Below are 18,724 nucleotides of genomic sequence, written 5' to 3' on the forward strand. Positions count from 1 at the left end.
TCTTGGTATTATATGTAGATGATATTCTACTCATTGGGAATGATGTAGGTTATCTTACTGATATCAAGAAATGGCTAGCTACGCAATTTCAAATGAAAGATTTGGGAGATGCACAATATATTCTTGGAATCCAAATTGTTTGGAACCGTAAAAATAGAACACTAGCCATGTCTCAAGCATCTTATATTGACAAAATGTTGTTCAGATATAAAATACATAATTCCAAAAAGGGTCTGCTGCCGTACAGATATGGAATTCATTTGTCAAAGGAAAAATGTCCTAAGACACCTCAAGAGGTTGAGGATATGAGAAAAATTCCTTTTGCTTCCACTGTTGGAAGTTTGATGTACGCAATGTTATGTACTAGACCTGATATTTGCTTTTCAGTAGGGATGGTTAGTAGGTATTAGTCCAATCCTGTTCGTGATCACTGGACAGCCGTTAAGAATATTCTAAAATATCTTAGAAGAGCAAAAGACTGTATGCTTGTATATGATACTAAGGATCTAATCCTTACTGGGTACACTGATTCTGATTTCCAAACGGATAAAGATGCTAAAAAGTCTACATCAAGATCAATATTTACTCTAAGCGGAGGAGCAGTAGTATGGAGAAGCGTAAAACAGAGTTGTATAGCCGACCCATAATAGAAGCTGAATATGTAGCAGCTGGTGAAGCAGCAAATGAAGCAATATGGCTAAGGAAATTCTTAACAGATCTGGAAATTGTTCCAAATATGCATCTGCCAATCACTTTATATTGTGACAATAGTGCTGCAGTTGCAAATTCACGAGAACCTAGAAGCCATAAACAGGGAAAACATATTGAACGCTACTACCATCTTATCAGGGAAATTGTACATCATGGTGATGTTGTAGTAACCCAGATTTCTTCCGAGCAAAATATTGCTGATCCTTTTACAAAGGTCCTTATGGGTAAAGTGTTTGAGAGCCACCTACAGAGTTTAGGTCTACGATGTTTGTAAACTAGGACAAGTGGGAGACTTAATGAGCATATGCTCTAGTTTGTAATTATATGTATTATTCTCTCTTATGTTTAAATTCGAACATTTTCATCCCACTAGGAGTTTTAGTCCAAGTGGGAGTTTGTTGGAATTATTGTCCTAAAACTCGTAGTTTGTAATCATATTTTTCAATAAAGTCGTTTTTGAGAAATTGAATACTAAATTTTTAAAAACCAATAAACATAGATCCCAAGGCTTTTTTTAGTAAACTTAAACTTTATGTAGAGACATAAACATGGATTAAGTTCGAAGTAAATAGTTTAAATAGTCTGTAGTATATGATTAAAGGTTGGGCGCTTTTTTCAAAGATACTATGGATGCGACCCACTTTATAAATAATTCAAACGATGTAATTCTGAATCGTTCATGTAGAGACATGAAAGAGGGGGCATCCTATATAAAAGGTTTACATAAGACAGAACCATGAAATAGTCACTTTTACGTAATAATGTCGTTTACTGTTTAAAACTGACTATCTTAATGATTGATGACCTAGGTAACTTAATCTTAATCATGAGCTAATTGTGAACTCCTATTCACACGAAATTATCCTTAGATCTACATAGGTGAAGGCAACTCATTAGCGTTGGCCCAATAAGCCTCTCATTTTAGGGATAAGATCGAGTGAATAGTTGGGAACATAGGGTGCAAGACAGAATTCACTCTTACCCACTTTAGGGTTAGTAGATAGGTTATTCCCTTAAGAACTGAATCCAAGTCTTGAATGTAGGGGCCTCAAACCAAATGTTCAATAGTGGATCAGTGAGACTTAAGGAACAAGATGTAATATCAGGGGTAAAAACGGTATTTTAACCCAATCGATGTTACGAACAACCTGTGAAGGATTAACTTACTGATCATGGTTATATTAGATGGACAGAAATATATCTATAGTGAGGGGAGTGCAGCTACGAGACTTTAATGGAATGACTTGTTAGTTAACGAATGTTAGATTAAGTGGTCTAAAAGGGTTTAGCCAGTTAATCTCGGATCGTTGGAGCCCATGATCTATAGATCCATTAGGTTCCTCTGCTAGCTCTTTAGAACAACATGTTGGAATAATTCGAATTGTTCGAATTATGTAAAGAGAGATAAACCAACAACTACATAGGATGTAATAGTCGGTTATAGTTTTGAGCAAGAGCTTTATGTTTAAATGTGATTTAAATATTAAAAATATGAATAGAGATTCATATACGAAAGCTCAAAATAATGGAAATGGTTAAAGTTGTAAAAAATCAAAATGTTTTTTTTTTTGTTTTAAAATCAAATCAAACTTTGACAGGCTTTAATGTTCAAATGTGATTTGAATTTAGGAAAAATGAATGCAGATTCATGCTTAGAAGATTGGAATTAGTCAAGACAGACAAAATGGTAAAAAAGTAAAAAAGGTTGACTTTTGACTTGAAAAGTCAAAGTTTGACTTTGACTAAAATGGTCAAAAGACCATTTTGCCCTTTGACCAAAATTTATGAGATTATCCAAAAATCACACTAAATGGAATGGTGAGTAATTCCACTAAATGTTAGTGGAATACAAAGTGTTGAGATATTAGCCAACTAATTACATGTAATTATGCATGTAATTAGGTTATAAATAGTTCTCTTTTTCAAGCTGAAAAAAAGACTTCTGACAAATCTTATTATAAAAAACTTAATTCCATATCTCTCTTTAATTCCTTCATTTGACGGGTACCACAATCCGGTTCTTAGTCCGAAGTATAATAGGTCATCTCTAGTGGTGTTTCCGGGTTTATGATCATGAGAAGATTTGGAGCATCAGGGAGCTTCAAAGGTAAACGTTTCTTTTAACCCTAATTTTGTAATTAGAGTTGCGCTTAATGCATGTTAATCACTAAATTTATGTTTAGTTGCAATTAGAGTAAAATTATCAATCCTGTTTTTCGCTGCGTATGTATGCTATTCATCATAAATATCTTTAGAGGAAGGACATGACTTAATCAAATAGTCTAACGACATTTGTAATCGAAAAAAATTACCAAACATAAATATTTGTGAAAACTAAAATTAAAGTGAGAAAGTTTGACCTTAAATTACAGAGCTACATAAACATTAACTCATGCATTGATAAAATGAAAAAAAAATCAAGAGAAACTAGGAATGAAATTGGGTAAATAAAATTATCAATGAAGGAACAACCCTCCTTCATTGTCAATTTCATGCTCTTTAAAAAAAGGAGAGATAAACCATTCATTTTTTAAGTTTGAAAAAAAAGCAGCCACGTGATGAAGGAATGTTCTTGAATCACAAAGGTTTTCATAGTTTCCCTTTTGCCCATCCCAACTTGGGTGACCTCTTCAAAGAAGTACGCAAAGACAGGATCATGAGGAAGAAAACAAGGTGGATTCCAACACATAATGGTTGAGAACATCTACATCGATGAAGGAATTGAGAAACAAACATGACCCACGTTGAAGGAAAAAATCATCCCATATTAAGCCACCATGGTCGATAAGTTTCTCAACTAAATTGCCTCATAGTGAGAAAGAGGTTGACTTAAGCATTTTTGTGGGTTTAATCAGTTTTATTTTATTAAGTATGATTTAGTTTAAAAACAAAAACCCATTTTAAGTCCAATCAACAATCATGGGACAACTTGAACAATTTTGAAAACAAAAAAAGTCACATGCTCACAATAGAAAATAACAAAAATGCCTTGTCAACGATTTTTTTTTAAATTCTTTTTGTTTGTTTATTTTTTTTTACCCGACTAGATCTAGCTACTAGAAAAAGAAGTAAGGAGAGAAAGACGGAAGGTAATCGTGAAATATTTAAAAGCTGGTAGTAAATATTTTAATATTTTGTTACATTTATGAGAATTTATTTGGTATTTTTAATTTAATCCTATAGTTTGTATTTTGTTTTTCTTCCCTCTTTTACGAAAGAATAATCGGGAAAACTTGGGGAAGAACCTGCAATACTCTGGTGTATCAATCGGCTGGGAAAGGCAGGCAAAGCAGTTCTCCACTTCACTCTCTCCCCCATACTTTACGGCTCCGTATACCTCCTCCTCCATGAGCATCTAATCCATTTCTACACAAACACCTATGGCTTCCACTTCCACCTCTACTATCTCTTTTTGCTCTCATCCTAAGGTAACTCCATTACTTTCTTCTCTGATTCTTGTCCTCAATCAATCCAATTCTTCTACCTCCCAATTTGAACTCTTCTTTGTTAGATTTTCCTCCGGCTTCATTCGCTAGGGCCCCCACGTGTGGGCTTCGGCGCTTCTGGCTTGAACTATCATGCCAATGATGCGTTGCTCCCGGTTACGCATAGGACAAGAGGTTTCAGATTGAGAAACTTGGTGCTGAAGGCTACCTTGAGGTCCGACAGCGGCTCCAGGCGGGCTGCAACTTCTCGAAGAGTTTACAGAGACTCTCAAACTCAGAGCTCATCGTTGGTTGCGCCGGTCAAGCAGCTTGCCTCTACTGTTTTACCTGCCGGTGTTTTCGTTGTGGTTACGTTCGGTACGGTTTTGCACTTTTCTTTTTCTTTTGTACTAGAAAGGAATTGCCTAGGACGAAACATTTTTCTTATTGAACTACAAATTGTTGTTTTACAAGTTTTAAATGTACTAATTTGGAGTGGAGCATAATTTGTAACTTCTGCTGCTGCCATTTATATTTTGGCTCGGAGGTACTAATTTGAGTTTTCAGTTCACAGTTTTATGGAAATTGGTGGAGAGACTCATGGTTCCGAAATCAGATAAGTCGTCTTCATCCGTGAAAAACAAATGGTCATTTAGTGCTGGTATAAATTTGTTTCCAGATCTTGCTGCCAAGGTTGACAGAGAAGCCAAATTGAAGCTTAATGACTTTGCAAAAGAGCTCCGAACTTTTAGTAGTGTTGACATGACAGGTAAGCAACTCAAAGAGTTAATGAAAACATGGTTATTAGTTTCAATGTAGCTTTTTTATCGGATGCTGCAGCATTATGGCGTAGTTGTTCGATCTTAGAGAACAATATTAGTTTGCTTGATTAGGTTTGTCATCTTTCGTCATCTGATTATTGGAGTTTAGATGTATTTATCATTTCCCATGGGTTTAATGTTTTTTTTTTTTTCGAGTATGCTCAAAGGTGAATAAAACTTTTTATGCTTAATTTGTTCAAGTTTTAAACATTATTCACTTGCCAATTGTGAAGTATATAATATTTGATCTTATCTATTGACAGCACGCAACTTTGGAGATGAAGGACTGTTTTTTCTGGCCGAGAGTTTAGGATACAATCAGGTTCTTTTACTGATTTTTTTTTTTTCTGGTTCTATGATGTCTTGTATTATAATTTATAGCTAACGAGCATCATTGGCATGAACTGTTGCTATTTTCTTTCGCTAATTTTCTCTCTGTGCAACATTTTGACATGAAGAGGCTAGTTGTATACTTGGGCATTTAATTGAAATATTTTACTGTGACAGACAGTTGAGGAAGTTAATTTTTCTGCAAATGGAATAACAGCAGAAGGGATAAAAGCCTTTGATGGTGTCCTTCAATCAAATATTATTTTAAAGACCCTTGATCTTTCTGGAAACCCGATTGGAGACGATGGAGTTAAGGTTGTCATAACTTTTTATATCATTAATACTCGATGAGCATTACAATTACTTAATTTAATGGTTTGGGAAATTTTCTTTGTTCTTTTCTTGATATGTTTTTGCTGCGAAGAATGGTAAATCTAAATTGAGATTCCTTTAGCCGTGAAAGTTTTCACATTGTGTGCATTCAATTGTTATCAAAGTTGCATCATAAAAAAATTGTTGTCAAACTTGTGATAGTTGATTTTTTGAAACGTGATGTAATTTGGAACATCTTTCTATAGATGAATTAGGTTGGGAGATGGCTCTTTCTCCCTGTCTCGTGTGGTAAATGCTCATCTGCGGCCCATCTTGCCAATTTAGGTCTTTTTTTTTCCTTTTTTTGTTATCAAAATGTGGAACACTAAGCAATATTAAATACTTTCCTTGGTTAGTGTTAGAACCTTAGTTCTTGAGCACTAAAACAGTTGATGGGATTCTTTTTTCTTATATCCGTGAGTGTTTAGGTTAACTTATGCACATTCAGATGAATCTCATGGGGCAACCTACTTGACTCTACAATATTTGGGTAGCAGGGAAACTTGTAGGAAATTAATTTCTAGGTAGGTAGACACCATGTATTGAACCCATGACCTCTTAATCAATTATTGAGACTATCATAGTTGATGAGAGTGTTGCAACAACAGTGCTAGGGCGTGTGTATGGCCAACCGCAAGGGAAGAGTGAGGCATGCAACACAATAATCATGCAAGACACTAGCACATAGTTGTCCTAGGTAGTGGATGGTTGCTAGTGTAGTGGAGAGTGGCTCCTAGATTATAAGTTTGTGGGTGGTTGTCTAACCTCACTATTCTCCCACAAATCTCTCCAACCACACCCTCACTCTTGCCTACAAAAGGATGACCTTGAGGTTTGTCCAAGGAATTCCTTTGTGGGGGATCATTTAGATTCTTTTTGGAAAGACACATTTAATATTACTTTAGGGGAGAAATTCCTTGATCCTTACGGAGGTTTGTAGACTTTCCTTTTGGAGGAAGTCTTTCCTTGTAAGCTTGGAGAATCAAGTTGGAGTCATGTTGTAATCCATCAATGTGGAGTCTTGATGGAGGGCTCCACCGCCAGTTTGTAGAGTTGAACTTGTCATGGGTTTCATGGCATGTGCCACTAGGTTGTACGTGTTCTTTATTCAAATTGTATTGTAAATGAAAAAGGTTGTGTGTAAGTTTTCTCATATGTTAACTAGTGTTACGCTGCACTGCTTATCATTTGTGGTGCATTGAGATGGACACCGGGTGACATTCTATACTCAAACATAAGAGATTCATGGATCCTGTTAGCACTTTGGCGTGAGAGTCATAACCAAAGTAACAAATGGTAAGATGTTGTTTCGCTAATTAACCCAACCCTACATAAAGACCATTTTGGAGAAGGTGAAAGTTGACTCGAGGAGAGTATCCTTAGGTCGTTGATAGATCCCGAACTTGTAGAATAGAAATTTTCACTTTATTGATGAATATAGAATCAGTACAATGTAATTGAATTGAGTGAAACTCAATGGCTAGGGCACTCTTGTTCTTCTTTCTCTCAAGAAGTAACAAGCTAACTAAATTCTTTCTAAAAGCATAACTGCCTTTGCCACCTACTGCTTCCTATTTGTACAGACCCCCATCGACTTACTGTACTAACAAACTTTAACCACTAACTAACAAATACAGCCTATTACAATATAACCATACACATGTGTAACTTCACACGCGTAACTTCTTTTTATTTCTCCTGCTGTATTGAAATATAATTGGAGCTCTAACATTACTCCTCCCTTCCAAATTCACCTTGTCCTCAAGGTGAAGATTCGGATATCTGCGCTGCATTTCTTCATAATCTTCTCAAGTTGCCTCATGATTTGGCAACCCTTCCCAGCTCACAGTAACTTCCCAACTTCCTGTTTTATTCTTGTGGTAATCAATGGCTTTTACAGGCTTAGTCTCCCACTCATAGTTCTCATTCAACTATTGAATGTTGGCTGGACACTGATGTGTTCTCCCATTGGTTTCTTCAGTTGAGACCCATGAAAAACAAGGTGAATTGATGAATTGTCAGGTAATTCCATCCTATAAGCAATTGGACCAATCCTTTCAAGGATCTTATAGGGTCCGAAATACTTAGAAGAAAGTTTCTCATTTCTTTTTCTTCTCAAGAAAAACTGGCGATATGGTTTGATTTTCAGAAAGACAAAATCCCCAACTTCATATTCTACATTTCTCCTCCTCTGATCAGCATATATTTTCATTTGATCTTATGCCAGCCGTAGATGATCTTTTAAAGTTGTTAAAGCCAAATCCCTTTCCTTCAACTGTTCGTCTAGAGTAGCATTTGTTGTTGCACCATCACCATAGTAAATCAAAGGGGGTGGTTGACGACCATAGACAACCTGAAAAGGCGTCATGCCTAAAGCCCTTTGAAAAGTGGTATTATACCAATACTTAGCCCATGGTAACCATTTTACCTACTCTTTTGGTTTCTCATTGCAAAAACATCGCAAATAAACTTCCACTCTCCTGTTCACCAATTCTGTCTGCCTATCTGACTGGAGATGGTATGCAGAACTTCTATTCAGTTTCGTGCTTGCTAACCGAAACATCTCCTTCCAAAAACAGCTAAGTAACACCTTATCTCTATCTGATACAATCGATGTAGGAAAAGCATGAAGCCTTACCACTTCTTTCACAAACAACTCTGCTACTGTCTTTGCTGAATAAGGATGCTTTAATGGTAAAAAGTGCCCGTACTTACTCAAGCGATCCATAACTACAAAAATCACCTCAAAACCAGTTGTTTTTGGTAGTCCATCCATGAAATCCATGGATATATCACTCCAAACTTGTGTAGGAATCTCTAGTGACAACAATAATCCAGTAGGCAAAAGGGCCAATGTTTTATTTTGCTGACACACTAAACACTCTTCACAATATCTTTTTATATAAGCCTTCGTACCTTCCCGATACAACTCACCTGCTATTCTTTTGTAAGTTCGTAAGAATCCAGAGTGACCTCCCAGGGCTGAATCATGATAGGTTCGTAAAATTGATGGGATCAATATGGAAGATTCTGAAATTACCAGCCGACCCTTATATCTCAACATGCCATTCTGAATACTGAATTTGCTGTCATTTTGCTCCTTCTCTCTACTTAGTTCAGCTATATCTTCTGCAGCTTTACATCTTTTTCCACCTCTTCTTTAATTGTCTTTAAATCAATGAGAATTGGGGCTGTAATACTACACAATTGCGTAGATGGAGGGATCCACGAGAGAGCATCAGCTGCCTTATTCTCAATCCCTGGTTTATAAACCACTTCAAATGAGTAACCCAAAAGTTTAGCAATCCACTTTTGGTATTGGGGTTGTATTACCCTTTGCTCAAGCAGAAATTTCAGGGATCTTTGATTAGTTCTCACAATGAATTTTGCCCCTAACAAGTAAGGTCTCCACTTTTGTACAGCAAGGACAACTGCCATTAATTCCCTTTCATATACTGGCCTTCCTCTGTCTCTCATTGCTAATGTATGGCTATAAAAAACTATTGGCCGTTTAGCTTGGATTAATACAACTCCTATTCCTAAGACAGACACATCTGTCTCAATTTCAAAAGACTGATCAAATTTTGGTAATGCTAGGACTGGTAAAGACATCATTACTTTCTTTAACTTGTCAAATGCCTCATCAACTTCTTCACTCCATTTAAATCCCCTTTTTTAAGCAGCTGAGTGCGAGGAGCAGTAATAGCTCCATACTGATGCACAAACCTATGGTAATACTCTGTTAATTTGAGGAATCCCCGTGTTTCTCGCACATTTGTTGGTTTGGGCCAATCAGCAATAGATCGAATTTTTTCTGGATCCACTTCCACACCATTTCCAGATATGACATGCCCTAAATATTCCACTCTTGTCTTACCAAAGCTGCACTTCTTTCTGTTAGCATACAATTCATGTCTTCGAAGCATTGTCAAAACTGCCTACGTATGCTCCTTAATGTTCTTACCGTAAATCAATATATCATCGAAAAAGACCAAAACAAACCTCCTCAAGTAAGGTTTAAATATTGCATTCATCAATGATTGAAATGTTGCCGGAGCATTAGTTAGCCCAAAAGGCATCACTAAAAACTCATAATGTCCTTTGTGCATTCTAAAGGCAGTCTTTTCTATATCTTCCTCAGCCATTCTAATCTGGTGGTAACCAGCTTTCAGGTCAATCTTGGTAAATAGCGAAGCTCCGCTTAATTCATCAAACAACTCTTCAACAACTGGAATGGGAAACTATCAGAGACAGTAACGTTATTCAACGCTCGGTAGTCCACGCCGAACCGCCAACTGCCATCTTTCTTCTTAACCAAAAGTATTGGGCTTGAGTACGGGCCAACACTTGGCCTTATGACTCCTGAGGTGAGCATTTCTCCCTCTAACTTCTCCAATTCTTCTTTTTGATGGTATGCATAACGATAAGGCCTTACATTTACAGGGTTAGTGTCCCTTTTTAAATGTATGTGATGTCCAATGCTCCTTCTGGGTGGTAATTTCTTTGGCCAGTCAAAAACGTCAGTATACTGATCGAACACTATAGTTATTAGCCCCACTGTACCACAATCTGTATCCTTTTCTTCAGGAACTGTTTTATCTAACAGTGCCACTATTATTGATCTGCATTCAATCAGGTATCCATGATCATGTTCTTCCCACACCTTAATTAAATTCTTCAAGCTCACCCTTGATTTGGTGAGACTCGGGTCCCCTTTAATACTTTTGTCATTATCATAGAATGTTAGAGTTAAGTTTCTCCAATCCACAACTGTAACTCTCAACAAATAGAGCCACTGCATATGCACCAAGGATAATATCCACTCCTCCCAATTTTAGTGGCAGAAAGTCTTCCTTCACACTCTACTCTTTCATTTGCACTTCCAAGGATTCACATATTCCCTTTCCTTGGATAGCTATCTCTGACCCTAGGATTACACCATAATCGGCAGTTTCCTTAATTGGTAATTGCAACAAATTTCACCAATTTTTTTGAAACAAAATTATGAGTGGCCCCACAGTCAATTAAAACCGCCACATCTTTATCCTAATCACCACATCTTTATCCTGCAACTTCCCTCTCACTTTTATAGTTCCAGGGTCATTCAGCCCCACCATAGAATTGATGGACAATTCCATACAAGTTGCAGTGTCTTCTCTTATTTCTACCATCCGCAATTCTTTATTTTCAGTTTTAGCCTCCTCAATGATTTGAAACTCCTCATGGTCATTTGTTACCACAGACATTCTAAGCTCACGTTGTTCCTTCATCTTGCACTTGTGATCAACTGAGTATTTCTCATGACATTTAAAACACAGTTCCTTGTCTCTCCTCATTTTAAATTCAGCATCGAGTAACTGCTTAGATGATCCTTCTTTGCACGCTTCTCTAGCATTCGAACTCCTCAAAGTAATAGTCTTCTTATGGGAAACATAGCATTTCCTTTGCTATCACTCGTGGGATAATTCACAAGAGATTTCACATTCGCTGAAGATTGTGGTGGATATTTCCCGCCAGAAAATCCATACAAATTCGCTTCACCTCTAATGATTTCTCTGTTCTCAACCAATTGAGCCAACTGCATCATCTCAGTTAGGCCTTTTGGTCTACAGATTGCTACTTTTGCCCTAATCCATGGAAGAAGTCCATTCATAAAGGTTTCTCCCACAACTCTTTCTTGTAAATCCGACAGTGGAGCTACTAGCTCATCCAAATTTCTATTCTACAAGTTCGGGATCTATTCTTTCACTGTTGTTTTTTACCGAATTCTAAGAAGACGACCACATATGGATCCTTCTCTAGTGGGTCGAAATCAAACTCTCTTTTAAATTGGACCAGTTTACAAACTTCTCTCTTTCCTCTTGCGAATGGTACCAGTCAAGAGCTGGATCATCAAAGCTAATAGTAGAAACTAACATTTTCTCAGATTCAGTCAGTTTATGTATTTGAAAATACCTCTCAGCACGGAAGAGCCAGAAATCGGGATCTTTACCGGTGGAAACCAGCATTTCCGCTTTCTTAAATTTGCTTCGATCTCCCGAAATTTCGTCCGTAGCGGTTTTCTTTTCGGCGTTGTTCTCTTTGATTTGTTGACTAGAAGTCGCTTCGTTCTCCTTCAACTTCGTCGCCGATGACTCCCGTAGTGTCGACTCAGTCATCTGATCACTCATCATTGATTGCTCCTTCGCGTTCGTCTCCATATACGATAATATCGCCTGCTGTTGCTTTTCGGTTTGTAGACGCATCAATTCCCAATTCTTCGTAATTTCGATTAATGTTGCTTCAATCATCGACATCTTGCTCAACTCTTTCTTCATTCCGACGATCTCTTGATCAAACATTTCCATCCTTTCTTCAATTCGTGTTTGAACCATCATCAACTCTCTTCCTTGGATCGGTGCTCTGATACCAAAATGATAGATCCCGAACTTGTAGAATAGAAATTCTCACTTTATTGATGAATAGAATCGGTACAATGTAATTGAATTGAGTGAAACTCAATTCAATGGCCAGGGCACTCTTGTTCTTCTTTCTCTCAAGAAGTAACAAGCTAACTAAATTCTTTCTAAAAGCATAACTGCCTTTCTCGCCTACAGCTTCCTATTTATACAGACCCCCACCGACTTACTGTACTAACAAACTTTAACCACTAACTAACAAATATAGTCTATTACAATAATAGCCCACATACACATGTGTTAACATCACACATGTAATTTCTTTTTATTTCTTATGCTGTATTGAAATATTATTGAAGGTCTAACAGTCGCATAAGTTGAGGGCAAAAAATTCGATGTCGAAATAAACCTCGTGATGGTCAGCCACAGTGAAAGAATGGTCAATACCATGGACTTGTGTGAAGAAACCTTTGTATCTAGTTTCTTGCCCCTTGAAGTGCTCATCATGCAAGAGGGTGGTGGAAGACTTGGATCATATGTTTTGAAGTTATTGGTTTACCATGAAAATTGGGAAAGATTTCAAATGTAGTATAAGTAGCCTCAAGGAGTGAATCTTAAAATATTAACCAATTAATGGGGGCTGATCTTCCTCCACTTGTGAGCAGCTCAAGACTTTGCATCTATGTGGCCTCCTCCTTTTTTTTTTTTTGTTAATTAGAGGAGCTTCTATTTGGTTTTGTTAAATATAGGAGATTATATGTTTGGGGTCTTCGGTATTTGTTTATCATGTGGTTGTTTGCTCTCGGATAATTGGGTTTAGTTTATTCTCTTGGAATTTCTGATATTGGGATATGATGATGGCCCTAAGGGGGTGTCAACTTAGTTGAGATGTTCAAGTGCGCCTCTTGATCCCCTCTCTCTTTTAGGCTTCTTTATTATTCTTTTTTTTTTTGAAATGGAAACAGATCTTATTTATTATGAAAATGAGACAAAGCTCAAAGTACGAGAGGGTTATACAATGATGAGCAATTAAAGAACTAGGGATTAATAAACGCACTTAGACATCTCAACTAGGAGCTTAACGTCCTTATCATATCCGAAAAATAGAGAAGTGAAATAACATAGAGCTAGTAAAAGTGGTACAAAACATAAGACCTTTACATCAGCAACCATCATTAACAAAAGACTAAAAGACAAAATTAAACCGGGCAAAAAACGGGGCCCTTGCCTAACCCTCATTAGCTGGACTCGAAATGACTAAACAATAAAAGCTTGCCAGTTGAGATGAATGTCTTGTGTGGAGTAATCCTGGAATTCTTTGACCATGAAGCACCATGATGAAGCATTTAAATGGGCATACTCAAATCGATCGGACCATACTAAAGCCGTATTGTGGAAAGCGCATTGATTTCTTTCAAACCATATTTCTACTAATAAGGCCTTGACTGCATTGCACCATAATATTGATGAGGTCTTCTTTAAATCTGGTCCAGAGAGAATTTGCAGTACATTACCACTAAAGCTGCCATGAAAAACCCATTCGAAATTAAGAATTTGCAGCAGCCTACACCAACCATTCACTGCATAAGGACACTCGAAAAATATGTGCTGAAGGTCTTCTTGATTCATACAACATAGATGGCACATAGAAGAGATGGTCAATGAGAGGGAAGCTTTTTTTGCAGTGAAGAGGCACAATTTAAATTCCCTTGAAGCATAATCCACATGGATATGTTGACTCTTTTAGGCTTCTTTATTATTCTCATTGTATAATTATTTTGTACTTTGAGTTGCTATATTAATATAGAAGCTTTCTCTCCTTTTCAAAACAATAAAATATTACCCATTAACCCATTCTTCCTACATTAATCTATCCCTTCAAAAAGAAAACTCGTCCTCAAATTCTAAAAAGAAAAAATGAAACAATCGCGGAATAAAATAAATTGTTCAATGGAGTAGGGCCAAACAAATCTCCCATGTTGAACAACAATATTATGATCCAAGATGTGATCCATGACAAAATTTTTATCAAGCTCATTCAAAGCTGTAAGTAAAGGACAAATAACCAAAACAAAATTCCTACATGTTTGGTTTACCTAGATATTCTGAATCTAGGACTTATTGATTAGGCCTAGAATGTGGGGAATGTAATGCACTACAGTTCAATGGGTGTCCTGTCGCAGCACTGAAGTACATTCACTGATCTTGTTTATAGATCAGTTGTTTATTTATAAATTTTTATCTGTTCGTGTGAGCATAAATATTGGCTTTTCCCATTAAATTATCGCGAGTTCTTCATGCAGCTAGCTTAAGTTTTGCAATTAAATTTGTTTCAGACCCTGTGTGACTTGCTGGTGAATAATTCTAGCATACAGACGCTTCGGCTAAACAGTACTGACGTGGGAGATGAGGTTAGCTGACTAATTTGATTAAAGCTCAACCATAGGACATATTCATATGCTTCTCCCTTGATTTTTAAATTTGATCTGACAATCAAGTTCTTTCCAGGGTGCAAAAGCTGTTTCCGAGATGCTGAAGAAAAATTCAAGCTTGCGCATAATTGAGCTTAACAATAATATGATTGATTATTCTGTAAGTTACTGAATTTGAAAATGTTTATTTTCTTCAAGAAGTTAGTCAATATAGATAGTAACAGTGATTCCTTTTGTTCTTTTTGGATAATGGAGGTAGGGATTTACAAGTCTTGGCGGAGCACTTCTTGAAAACAACACCATACGGAACATACATCTTACGTGAGGATTCGTCACCTTCATTTCCTATATTTATACTTATATCTTCCTAGAAAAGAAAGGAAAAGCGGAAAAAGAAAAAAGGGAGCTACAAATAGGGAAATTGCTAAAAATATTTATAAATTATAGTAAAATTTCAGATTTTATCAATGATAGACACCGGTAGACATTGATAGTAGATATAGACAATGCTTCTATCAATTTCTATCGGTGTATTATTGATAGAATATGATATTTTGTTATAGTTTGGAAATATTTTAGATCATTATGCTATTTTCATACAAATATATATTTAATTTATTATATGTAACTTACTATTTTCATATTTTTCTTAATATGGCTATTAACTTTAATATTGATATTTTTTAGAAAAAAAATGAAGACATCGATAATTTTATTAAATTGGCATTGTTGTTTACAGAGAGAATAAATGCTATAATAGTTGAATTGAGATTTTAACGAAGTCTAGTATTTATGTAAAGAAATATAGACAATAATAAAGTATTGAAATTTAAACATATGAGAATATTAATTTAATTTTTACTCGACTCTTCGGGCCAAAAAATAGCGATGGCTAAAAACTCTTGATTTTGTAAAAAATCAAATCCAAAAGATAATTTAATAAGATTTGCTAATTGTTTGTTCTAATTAAATGCGTAGTATTTAAAAAGAATATTGGATTATTGTTGCTTGCAATTTCAAATCATTTGTTCATGAAGGTCAAGATGCGAGTATGGCTAGAATTACAAAATATTTCAACTTTTACTAGCTAATAAATGGTATTTAATTTTTTTCCTTTTGATTCATACATTTAAAATTTAGTTTATCTGTTTCATTTTTTAAATAAACACGAAGGATTTTAGTATTCTACTCTCAACTTTTAAAATCTTTAAAATATAGTAAATATGTTTTATTTCTTATGAAGCAGAAAAACTGCCACAATTAATTTACTTCAATAAATGTTTTCACTACTTGATAAATAATTTTCAATTATAAGTTATGTTATTAATTCAAAATATTACTAGGTTATTATATTTATTAAATATTTAAATTAATGTGCATAAAGTCAATAAAATGTTCAATTAACTTGTACAATGTGTAACTTATGTTTTAAATAACAAATACCTATGTATATTCTTAAATCATATACAATGTTTTATGAGAAATTGTGTTAAATGACAAAACTGTTGAAAATATTTACAAATATAGCAAAATTTCATAATCTATTAGTGATAGACAGTGATAGACATTGATATATATATCTATCAGTTTTTATCAGTATCTATCAATAATAGATGATAGTAGTCTATTAGTGTCTATTAGCATCTATAGTGACATCGTGCTATGTTTATAAATATTTTAGTTCATTTTGCTATATTCGAAAACAATCCATGTTTTTCTTCATTTTGCTATAAATATAATTTATGTGATCTCTATTTAATAAATGTTTTTTTCTTAATAAAATACAATTATCCTTGAGGCTCTACTCTTGTTTTCTTCATCGAAAGTGAATAATTATTTAAATGAGAAACATAATTTATAATTACTACGATGTGATTGAGAGGAATGAATCATTCATTCCTCGAGAAATACATTGTAGAGTAAAATTATTTTAGGGGGGTGTTTGAGTTGAGTTACGAAGTCAGAAGTTAATAGGTTGAAGTTTGAGTGCGAAATTGTTTAGTTGGAGTCGAGAAACTTGTGTTTGGGGTGTAGAGTTTAGTTGGAGTTAGAGGGAGGGAGAGAGAAAGAGAGAAAGATGAGGTTTCTTGATAAATGTGTAAACTTCAATAGTGATAAATGTGTAAACTTCAATAGTGAACAGTACTGAAGTTGGTGGGGTTGAGTTGGGGCCAGCACTCTTTTAGAAGTTTTCGGACATATGCATGCAAAATTTAATTGTATTTATGAAATTCCCTAGGGTATCCCTTCTTTTGCAGCCGTTAATGTACATATTTTAAGCACCTTGTCCACCTTCATTTTTCCCTTATGAAGCTAATCTATGACTTTCTTTTTCTAGTGGCAATTATGGTGGTGCCCTGGGAGCTAATGCTTTGGCTAAAGGACTTGAAGGGAACAAATCACTGAGGGTACATCTTGTCTTGTTCATATACAATGTTCTTTCAGTGTCAGAAATCTTATTATCAATTTTGTGGTAACTTAATTATTCATGTGAAGATAGAGACTAAATTCGGCTTTCCTCACTCTTGTTGAAACTACATGACCTAGATGGCATCCCTTAGATCGCCTGTGATCAGTTTGACTTCCCATTTCATAAAGAAGACATTCTCATGGCGGAATGATTAAGGGCTTAACAAAGCTTTTGGGACTTATGTTGTTAAATGTGTTCTTCGAAAAGGAGTGGAGAACTTAAATGGGCTTGTCAACTCTGGGGCCCACAAGACAGCGTATTGGTTTTGTATGTTGAACCCAAGGCTCTAATCCAATCAAAATCTCTAAAGTCAAACCCATCAACCTAACGACTAGTGTTTATAAGGATCTTGCTAAAGTTTTGGCTGCATGCCTTAGAACTGTTCTATCTGCATCTGCTACTGTTTTCTCCTCTCATCGGCTATTGTAGTTAGTAGACATAGACCCATCTTAAGCTTCAATAGAGTTGTAGAGAATGGTGGTAAATGAGGGAAAATAGTTTATGTTTAAGCTTGATATTCTTAATAAAGCTTTGTCAAAGTTGATGGAAAACTTTCTTGACAGGGTTCTTAGAGTTGAGGGGTTTGTGTTTTCTGAAGAAGTTGGATTAGCGTGTGTGTTTATATGATGTAATATCACAAGTTGAGTTATTGGGTTTGTATCTTTGAAGTTGCAAATTTGGTTTACCTATCTGGCTTGTTGTGTTTTTGTTAGGACCTCCTGATAAGAACACTCAAGAACAAACAAAGAACACAAAAAGATAGATATAAACTACGTTAACTTCAACACATTCAAAAGGGCTGAGAATCCTCTCCCAAATTCCCCAATTAGGAAATCCTTCACAAAATTATTCACACCATACCACTCAACCCACAACTTCTATTTATAACAAAAACCCCTAACAAATTTACTAACTAATTACTATTTTGTCCCTTCTAAAACCCACACTAATATTCTACTATTTCTAAAACTTTCGTTTTTGAACAAAAAAAACAAAAAAACCAAAACTAAACAAGGCCCATATGGGTTACACAATAACTATCACTCTCCAAAACCTGCCAAAGCCAAGCCAGAACAACCTCCACTCACCTGCCACCGTCAACATTGGTCGAAGCCCACTTAGCAATGCAATGAGCCACATCTTTTGAAAACCTTGAAATGTAAGACACCCCAGGGGCATTACTCTGGTGGATGAGATCTTTAATTTCTGCCACAATAACCCCAACAATGGAACTACTCAAGGGGCCATTTTGCAAACTTTTGATTATTGTTTGTGAATCAGACTGAGCCCAAATAGGTTGTAAATTAATTTCAGCACACGCTTGAAATCCCAACAACAAAGCTTGAGGTTCAGGAGCTAACACATCAATTACTATTTTGCCCCTTCTAAAGTGTTAATGTTCTACTAAAAATTCTACTAATTTATATAACTAGAGTTTTACAATTTTTTTTCCCACTTAATATTCGTCTTTATTTGACCAAAAACAAAGTGTTTCACTATTGGTTGAAGTTTAGAGCAAGGTTTTCATGGAGATTGGACCAAGATAACAATGTTGATGGAGGGTGATGTAAGCCCCGCAGCTAAGATAAGAAGTAAAATTTGACTAAGTGTCTTGAAACAGGCGTTTTGGGTGGACTACGCAAGAAAAGGTTGGTTAATCCGCGAGAAAAGTTATGCGAGAAGACCTTTGGAAAGTTTAGGCGATTACACCTATTCACGAAATGGAACTTGGCGAGAAGAAACAAGGAAACTTCTAAAAAATTTC

General features: G+C 35.7%; 1 protein-coding gene across 2 annotated transcripts in view; it reads left to right on the top strand.

The window, feature by feature from the left end:
* Nucleotides 1-3,915: 3,915 nt before the first annotated feature.
* LOC103503368 (uncharacterized) overlaps nucleotides 3,916-18,724 on the top strand; it is a 39,192-nt gene continuing 24,383 nt past the window's right edge. For both annotated transcript variants that reach the window (XM_051089493.1, XM_008467544.2), the window contains exons 1-9: nucleotides 3,916-4,139; nucleotides 4,223-4,514; nucleotides 4,711-4,905; nucleotides 5,221-5,279; nucleotides 5,465-5,602; nucleotides 14,394-14,468; nucleotides 14,566-14,649; nucleotides 14,749-14,810; nucleotides 16,828-16,897. In XM_051089493.1, coding sequence (XP_050945450.1) covers nucleotides 4,092-4,139; nucleotides 4,223-4,514; nucleotides 4,711-4,905; nucleotides 5,221-5,279; nucleotides 5,465-5,602; nucleotides 14,394-14,468; nucleotides 14,566-14,649; nucleotides 14,749-14,810; nucleotides 16,828-16,897 — 1,023 coding nt within the window. In that variant the 5' untranslated portion in view covers nucleotides 3,916-4,091. The remainder of the gene's footprint in view (nucleotides 4,140-4,222; nucleotides 4,515-4,710; nucleotides 4,906-5,220; nucleotides 5,280-5,464; nucleotides 5,603-14,393; nucleotides 14,469-14,565; nucleotides 14,650-14,748; nucleotides 14,811-16,827; nucleotides 16,898-18,724) is intronic.

Source organism: Cucumis melo, chromosome 9 (assembly GCF_025177605.1).
Source record: "Cucumis melo cultivar AY chromosome 9, USDA_Cmelo_AY_1.0, whole genome shotgun sequence".
In the NCBI taxonomy this organism is placed as follows: domain Eukaryota; kingdom Viridiplantae; phylum Streptophyta; class Magnoliopsida; order Cucurbitales; family Cucurbitaceae; genus Cucumis; species Cucumis melo.